At 45.8% G+C, this 9,244-nt stretch overlaps 1 protein-coding gene across 1 annotated transcript in view; it reads left to right on the top strand.

Moving 5' to 3' along the window:
• Positions 1-771: 771 nt before the first annotated feature.
• T265_00332 (hypothetical protein) overlaps positions 772-9,244 on the top strand; it is a gene marked incomplete at both ends in the record, with an annotated part of 40,753 nt that continues 32,280 nt past the window's right edge. Inside the window, 4 exons of the mRNA XM_009164077.1 lie at positions 772-843; positions 2,622-2,804; positions 5,301-5,417; positions 6,085-6,326. Of these exons, the coding sequence (XP_009162341.1) occupies positions 5,387-5,417; positions 6,085-6,326 (273 nt within the window). The remainder of the gene's footprint in view (positions 844-2,621; positions 2,805-5,300; positions 5,418-6,084; positions 6,327-9,244) is intronic.

Here is a 9,244-nt window from a genome sequence, read left to right as displayed (position 1 = left end):
TCATCGGTTTGGAATATGCAGACGACATCGTCCTCATGTTCGAAGAGGAGGAGAAGGCGCAAGTATCCTTGGATGAACTGACCACAGTCATTCCGTCCTTTGGTATGCAATTTGCGCCCACAAAGTGGGTCCTGCTCCTGGACATGCAATAACTTAACACGCCACTTACAATCCGGGGAGAGGCACTTGAAGTTGTGGAGCGTTTTACGCTTCTTGGAAGTTGTATTAGTTCTGATTGCAATGTGGCAGATGAGGTCAATGCGCGAATCCGCAAGGTTCGGGTCGCGTTTTCTAATCAGAGATACCTATGACGTCAAAGTGATGTATCCGGGCTGTTTTGCTGCATGACTTCGAGACGTGGCCTGTTCGAGCAGCGGAACTGAGATGTCTTCAGGTGTTCGACAATTGTTATCTCAGGACCATAGCTCGCGCGGGTTGTTGTCGGTGAATCCGTAACGGGGCAGTTAAAAAGCGCGTTTGCGGTTGTGCAATGGGTGCTTCCATTGAAGAATGTGTCCAGCACCAGAAGCTGCGTTGGTTGGGGTCTGTGTTGCGTATGTCCAACCATAGTTTGCTGAAGACAGTTCTGTTTTCGATGCCCAACTCAGAGTGGCGTAAACAGAGAGGTGGCCAACCCTTGACTTGGCAGAGGAGCATGAAGGAGATCACGAAACGCTTGGGTGCTGTCGGTACTACTCGCCTTCCAGGGTGAGGACCGCGTAATTCTCGCTGCGTCTGATTGGAGACCCTGCAAGATATGGCTACCAACCGATGTCAGTGGCGTTCTTGTTGTCAGTTTCTATCCGGATTGCCCAATGTGTGTCTGGAGGTGTAGGCAAGTCGGTATGATTGTGTTAAGCTAGCACTGAGACCCTTCCCCGTCCGCCTTTGCGCTTTTCTTTACAATAAGGCTTTCAAATAAGTCATGGTTTTACGGCAGTGAAGCATCGGTGTTCAACGCTGTTGCCATGGTGTCGATGATGATGATGATGATCTTTGAATGCAAGACACACGGATCATCCGGGTCGCCAATATGCATGCTGTTTCATAGTCACTTCCCTATCGGGTCAACACAGCTTCCTGGCTGGAATCTTGGTGGTTTTGGGTCGCAGGAGCACGACAAATAAGTTACTGTTGGAGTCTTACTACAACAACTTCTAGACCGCTGTCCAATGTGATATCTACATTTATTGGTAGCGTCTTGTTTAAAAATAAACCCATTGTCTCACTTCTCTCGGATGTATTGGCTCTACACTCCTAAATAGAGACATGCAAGTAAAACAGCAACCGACTGACGACTTCATTTCCGTCCACAAGCATAAGTGATGTTAAGCCATCTGTTCAACATCGGGGCGACGCTTGAGGATCAAATGCATTCGTATGTTTCCGAAGCAGTCTGAGGCCCCTCCTCCATTGTTCGCTGTCTTGTTTGTGGTCACATTTCCGCATGAACAGCGGTTGTATCGCTGAAAATGTTGACCCGGAGGTTTAGGGACTGTTCTTCGGGGAGGGGTTGTTTCGCGGATTAGCCGCAATAATTTCCTGATGTTTCTAGATTTCCACCCTCTTTCAACTCTCTGAATCCATAAGCCTCTCTGTCACGACACTTTTTGCCTGGCGGCACTGATGGCCTCTATTCATGACCAGCCGGAGTGTGCTTCAGAGTCTAAGGCACGATCAATGCGTTGTCGGGAATCCAGGGCATCGATAGAATTGCTTCCAGTGTTTCGCAAGCGGAATGTTCAACCTGCCATACGATTGGGGTAATTGCGTTTTATGTATTCAAAACCTGTCGCGGAATACAATTTCGGTAGATTTTTTTACCTTCAAACCCTTGATTGCTTTTATCCTTGGGGCAAGATGTGCGAATTTGCGCTGAATGCAAAGGAAGACCGCTGGGACCAGGTGCTTGATGCAAGCTCGGGGTGGGGTTCAAAGCGAGCGGCACGTAGTGACTGATCCACGCCGCCAATAACGGTGTGGTTGACTGGAGTTTTGGACTGGCTGATGTGTGGTGGACATGTAGCCAATGGTTTCAGTTGACTATAAACTTAGTACTGCGCATGGAAACGGCCCGCGGTCATCATATCGTTGCTAAGCTATTTTTGTCTGTTCATATCTAACCCACTCCAAGACAGTTACAAGGCTAAACCTCAGAATCGCTGAAGACATTCGCACATTGGCGTGTGTGGCAGCAATAGTAACGTGCCATTGCCCGTGGTAATGCACCAAAGATATAGTAGGTGTTTTCGGGTAGCAGGAATGAAGTTGCTCAGTATAGCTCAGCGAGTTACAGAGGCACACAAACTACCATACGAAGGTAAGGTCTAGTCATCCATGAAATATAGCCTTGAAGGAACGTAGCAACTCGCAGCGGGGATGATACGATTATTTACTCAAGAGCGAGGATGCAACTCTGATCTGCAATAGGTTACTGAAGTGTATGGTAGTGCATAAGTATTCGAATGGTTCCGTATCAGATTTTGGCATAATTGTTTCAACTGATGGTCACGAATAAACTGCGAGCCCATAGACACTAAAAGGTTGTCACCCGAACAGATAAACTCCCATATCCGTTCGGGCTGATAACCAGCCCCACCTGAGTTTCGAACTTATTCCAGGCGTCAGCAAGAAAACAGACTCTTTGTTCCTATAAAAATCGTTCAGCTGTAGCACCATTTAGGTGCCTGACTGCCATGCCACCCGAACGAAGCCCGAGGGCTGGGATACTGCCAGGTTGCCCAAGCCTAGACAGGGGAAATCGAGAGGCGGAGGTCGGGTTCGGATCACGGACTTTCCGGTCAGTAAATTCGCGCTCTTAACACTAACCCATCTCGCCCCGTTGTTCCTAGTCTGAATCATGAAAGATTTGCGGCACGACTGCGAAGAGCAGCTTAGACCGCGACTCCATACTGCAGTTTTTCCTGCAGAGACAGGCTTCATGATCAAAAGTGTCTGGGCCGCAGGACCACATATTAACCAACCACAGTCGGTCACACAGACGTTATGCGATGCTGCTTGCAAACACTTGCCGCCGTTGTGAACTTAAGGAAATAAGCGATTGGTTGATTCGAAGGTAACACCAAAGCAATTGGCACCGGCATCGGTCATTTACCGGGGTCATCCCATAATTTCTTTAAGTTTCGGTGTAATAGCGCACCTTAGTATTGTAAGGTTCGTAGGGTAGACCATTAGCGGACCGGTAAGATGGTAGTGGACAATCTGGCGGCATTGCATATACCGCGTGGTTAGTGTTAATATGCTAGGCAGGTGCTGATCACATAGCAGAACATATTTTGGTCATTCGCTTACGTTTAGTTGGTAGCCTGATGTGAGTACGTTGGGGCCTCCGAGGCTAATCTCCCTAACGAACGTTCCTCCATATGTTGCGCGAGTTCTTATCTATGAGCTGAAATAATCCAACCTCTTTCGAATCGTTCGCTTGTTTTTGTAGCACTTGAATGTATCGCGCCGCAAAATTTCTCGCATACGTGTGTTCAGGTGATCCCTCACGTCATTGCTGAAAACTGTTCGACTGACCATAACTTGTTTCTTTGACATTGATCAGGTAGACGCAGTCCCCGAGTTTCCCTTAACCTTATGTTTTAACTGAACTCAAATTGCACGAAGTTAGCGAAGTATGCTCATACAATGTATTGTGATACTGGAGTATCGTACAAGCCGAAATCTGAGATGGGTTGGTGCCACACGTTCAGTTGAAGAGGAACATCGTAAATGAGAGAATCAGTTGGGTCCCCAGTGAAAACCAAAATGGTATGCAGATGAGTGTATTTCGCTAATTCCCCATGTCATTTTTTCGGGCACCAGGTATTCCCGTCATCTCAAGTGAGGTTATGGCTTTCCAAAATTAGCTGCAGTCTATTCTTTTAGTAGCAATTTCGATGCCCTGATTTTGAACTTTATCCACAAATCGGCCTTTTAACAGTTCCCACTGGGTGCGAATTTGAACGATTTATGTCGAGTTGTCTAGCAGGTCGCGATGTTTTTGCATCAGAGTACGATCAAGCACATTAGCATTTTGTCTTCGGGAGTTTCGGTTAGGCCCGAAAACGAAGTTAGAATAGGACCTCATGGAAAGACCATTTTTCCAGCTCTGTAAGTTTCCTTGTCGGATGAATATACCAAACTTGTGCGAAAAAATTGCGTTACGGAAGACTGCCGAAGCTTCTCTTCAAATCAGACAGATCATCAACTGATCTGTGGGTTTGAAGCAGATCATAGTTCGCCTGGACTAGCTTTCTTTTGAACCTTTGCTTCGCTTTTCGTGTTACTTGCCTGTTTTTAGCTGGTCAATATGGATGAGTGTGAATTAGTACAGTACAGTACAGTTGCGCACAGTAGTTAGATCAGTCTGCCTCATTTTTGCGAAGACATGCAGCCGTGTTCTTTTAGGTAGGAGACCCGTTCGGTGGAGTATTCATCACAGCAATCGTTTGCATTTCATACAACAGGTCCACTGTATTTTGATTGGCGAGAACTCAGTCCACCCCGCTTTATCCAGCGAAGGCAATGAATTCAAAGTGACAGACGAAAATCTCAACCACTCGTCGTTTGGTTTTGTTTCCTTTTGGGAATTACTTCATGAAGACCGTGTTTATAGTTCGACTACTGGAAGAGTTCGCTTGGTCGGAGTCTCAGATTGTTTCTTAGGTGGAAGGTTATCGTAAATAATTGCTACTGTATTGTCAGCCCTTAGATTACCTGAGCAAAATACAGTATGGTAATGGCTCGTCAACTGCATTTGTTTGTTGCCAAGAATGTACATTTGCGAGCTGCTTTTAAACCAACTTAAACTCCGAAATGCTTCCATGCTAAAAAATTCCTTGATGGGCCTTGTTTAGTTGGTTCTTCGTCCGGGTGAAAATGCTTTCAGCGTTTTTGTCTCAAAGCCCCATCGCATGGGGGTTAAAACCATCTGAATTTGTGTTCGTTTTCGTTGGATACAGGAAAGTTTAGTCAGCTTTAGATTAGCGGACTGTATGTCTGAAATTATTTAATCCAAATATTGCGTGTATGGTCTACCCGACTAGTATGCTTCAGATTAGCACCTGTTCGTAATGGTTACTGACACGTGATGAATAGGGTTTTTCGTCACATTTATCGTCGGGTAGATGCTATTACTTGACATTACTCTAAGTTGTTTGTATTCGTCTGAAAGACGGTTTGACACGGGCATCAACAATGTCCTTAACCAGTGACTTCCAGCATGATTAAACGTCTTGTTAGCTGTGGTAGTGACTGTCTGTGAATGTTTTATTATGCTACCTTTTCTCTTTCAGCAAAATTTTCTGCTGAATTGGACTAACGATTAACGCTGGTTGTTGATGGGCGGGCGATTTGTACTTTTTTTGTGGTGAAAGCACCAATGGATCCGATCCCGAGACCAGTAATTTCATGTAAGAAATCAGCGTAGTCATTTTTCGTTATTTCTCACTTCTTCGGTTCCAAGAATGTAGGTTAGTGCTGGTAAATAGCTAAGTAGCCAAAGTTCATCTTTTGCGTTTCACACCACAACACTTCTTTGGGATTCGTTCTGGTAACATTCTTTAGTTTATGAACTCTTACAGAGCGCCTAAAGGTATTTTCTATTTCCATCAGGTAACCTGAATATGTATGAATTGGAGGTTCTCGTTTGAAGAGCAATTGGATGCAGGCAGTGTTATATGAATTCCCATGCTATCAGGCAAGGTAGGGATCTTGACGGTGCTGTGAGCTAGATATGCGGTATGTCAAATCGAGAGAGTAGTTGAAATCGAGGTGAATCGCTTTTGTAACTATGGCCAAGGACTGAATACCAGACGCGATATTCTTATCGTGCTGTCTAATGGATAATACGAATGGTTACTAACCGTAAAAGAACGGAGAGTACGTCTACCTCACGTGAAATTCCTGCCAGCTACTTTGGAGTATATTTAGTGTCCCTCCACTCTCAATTCGAACCACTTTGCTTCACAGCCCACACCATGTCTACTAATGAAAGCAATGAAAGCTAGACTCTCATCTCCACGAATTTCTAAATCTTTCAAGCAGTTCCCCCTCTTTGGTTGCTATTTTCCAAACCAGGCTATGGGCATGAAGGCTTGGTATCAGAACTCGAGCAACGTTGTTCACAAACAATAGCCTCGGAACCGGCTTTATGGCGCCATTCAAAACATGTAGCCCCTTATCCCGTTCGCATTGATGCCTACTTTACACGCTTCAATTTGAACCAACTTCAGTCTACCGTCAAGGTGCTTTCAAGTGGGCGCCCCACCAGACCTTTGGGGTCCTTGAATCCGATGCTGTATGTGTATGTTTTGCCCAATGTAAGTTCTTTCTAGCCACTTGGAACTATCTGAGGTAGATTTTCACTGTGCTCCATAGGAGGATCGTTTAATTTGCCAGCTCTTCAGTGTAACTCTACTCTCGAGCCACCCACGATTTGAAGCCAGTAACTCCCTATATCTGTAACACTTTTCGGTGATAGTTCTGCTGCTTCTTTGTAGTTAGAAAAATGTTTTTTCTTACACTTCAACTGACCCATGGTCACGGCATACGGGGTCTTGCTTATACACTCGACCATTGCAATCTTAACAACAATCCAGTCCATTTCACACTCCGCTGGATTATGCATATTGTATCCCAAACTCGACTTTCGCAGAACGGTCGGACAAAGAGCTTCAGCGTGCACTCTAAACTTAGGATCTATCACTTCTGAATAATATTGCGTTTGTCGACTTTGTTATTTTTGGATTGTGCATTTAAACTGCTATCGTCGGAAGACAGGCCTTCCGAAGATCTGAAAGGTACTCGTGACTTCATACCCCCCACAGTGTATTGAGACAAACGTGGTTATTCAGTGATAACGGACTTGTTGTCCTCTAACACGTAACGTGCACAGGAACATGATGTAGACCCATGTAAAAACGTCCTCAGTACTATCTAGCTTGACTTCACTACTAAAACGTATGTTATGGAAGTGCTGTGTGTAAAAGTAGTCTCCAATGCTGGTAGGCAGCTGCAATTTCTGCCCATAACTTTAGCAACCTTAGGTAATGCGCCACTAAAGTCCTCTGGCTTGTGTTCTAGGTTTTTAATTTCGTTTTTACTGCTATCCTGTCACGAAGAGATAGGGCCTTACCTCGGTGTGACGGTTTGTGCATTCCCATAACCTACTGAGCTATACTGAAAAGTGCACATGTGGCGGTCAATGAACCTGTCACACCAGCTTGGTCACTGGGTACAGGTCTGACTAACACAGCCTCCTGGTCCTCTAGGTTGATGTTTGGAACATGTGTGGCGACTTACTCCTTAAACATTTGGGCTGCCATGATGGTCTTAGGCCAACCAGCACTGTCTTGCGGTTAGGCTTTCAAGTGAAAGACTTTAGTTAAGGACCCTGAGCGTCCTCCCGTCTAGGTCTGGACTCCCTGGCAGTACCTCAGCACACATAAAACAGTGAATTACACATTTACGGATAGTCTCATGCCACATCAACCGTTACTTGGTGCCACCAGATGGGTCGCTTTACTTGCAGTACACAGCAAGATGGGTAAGTAAAGCAGACGATTGCTGAAGCCTTTATTTTTCTTCTTTTTCGTGTTCGTTCTTCCTCAATTCCCGCCGTTGCTAGTGACATTCTTGAAGACTGACAGATCCGTTCACCGCCCATTGTCGTTAGCCGAAATAGCTACAGTTGACTCGGTCGCCACGGCCATAGCCACTTCGAAATCATCGTTCAAACCCCATCAACTTCTCGCTGCTGTTTACGCAGCTCTGGTGATGTCCGTTGATAGTCGTCTCTGTGTGGTTCGTTTGAGAACGTCTGTAAGAGTATTCCGTAGACGCGCCGATAATCGCTGTCTGTTCATCGTCTCTGCTTGCACTCAAACGACGATAGATCTGATAAACTCAAACACAGATTTTACGGTGCATTGAGTGCTTTCTTACGGCGGGCCAAGGGCCCATGCGGTTGCCGTGGGCATGAATAGACAAGTGTGGAGAATTAACGCTGCTGACGCTTAAATGGGCGGTTGTTTAGGAGTGGAATCCTAATGCACTGACAACGATAAGCTTATTCTGCTGACCACAGTGCAGTGCTAATTTCCGAAACATCCGAAGCCGCTTGACAACATCGCGTCCCGCGTATGCGAGCCAGCGTTCGATGCGGATAGGCTAAACTGCCACCAGCTATAGATGACGTCGTTCAGTTACGGATAGTTGGTCATTTTGGAACACCAATTTGTTTTCGGATCACGCGCTTGTTCGTTGCTGCTTCTTGTTACACTTTTAAGGACTTCACAGAATACCTGATAATCGAAGAACTCTCGGACGCCGATTTGAAACAAGTCAAGCAGCACCACCTGGTGAAATCCGTTTTGGACAATGCCGCTTATGATTTTGGCTTTTACGGGAAGGTACTGTTCACAACCCTGCAAGATGCTTGGTGCTGGGGTTGTGGAATGATTCATCTAAATAGACTTTGGCTCTACATCTCGAAGCTATGCCACCTCTAGAGGAACCGCCAAACCTCAGGTAAAAAGACCACCTGTGCGACTACAGATAGTTATTGGATCCAGAATGCTGAAGCGTTGAAGAAGACGAGATACCGTTAATGTGTCAAAGTAGCTTTTTGACGGACGGGGAGCCTCTGTTGAGGGAAACAGTAACTGATAATAACGACTCACTTACATGTGAAAAGGATTTGATTAGCCCCTGGGATGAGCACTTTCAAATACAATTCCACTGATGAGCCGCAATCGGTTTACTGGATCGTCATCTTGATCATCATTATCAGCTATAATAACTTCGTACTTGTGTTACAGTGGTTGTAGCTGCCACAGTTTGGTTCACCGATAATTCGGGGAGGTGAGGTAAGTAGCTGCGTATTGTAGGAAGGTGGAGCTGATAAATTAGTGCGTACATACAGCACTGTCAGTGGACTGTCAAGTGGGTGAATTGGGAAGTGAGCTATGCGTTGAAGGCAATAGCTTGGATGCACGAACACCAATGAGGGCGCGACTGGGCCATGTCTGACAATGTCTCCAGTCATTGATGTGGCCCGTCTCGGGGTCCCCATCCAGGAAGACGGCAATTACCAGCGCAGCTGAGTTTGCTGGTAATGACTTTTATACTTCGCTGCCAAGTCATTACTTGACTGCCTCTGGCTCACTTCCACCCTTCAGGTGGTTGTGTGAAAAGTGCCTTCCGAAGAAGTCGGTCGACGTAGCCAAGCCAGCATAAC

Source organism: Opisthorchis viverrini (genome assembly GCF_000715545.1).
Source record: "Opisthorchis viverrini unplaced genomic scaffold opera_v5_3, whole genome shotgun sequence".
NCBI classification, from domain to species: domain Eukaryota; kingdom Metazoa; phylum Platyhelminthes; class Trematoda; order Opisthorchiida; family Opisthorchiidae; genus Opisthorchis; species Opisthorchis viverrini.
The sequence above is the reverse complement of the archived record's forward strand: the minus strand, read 5'-3'. Positions and strand labels throughout refer to the sequence as shown.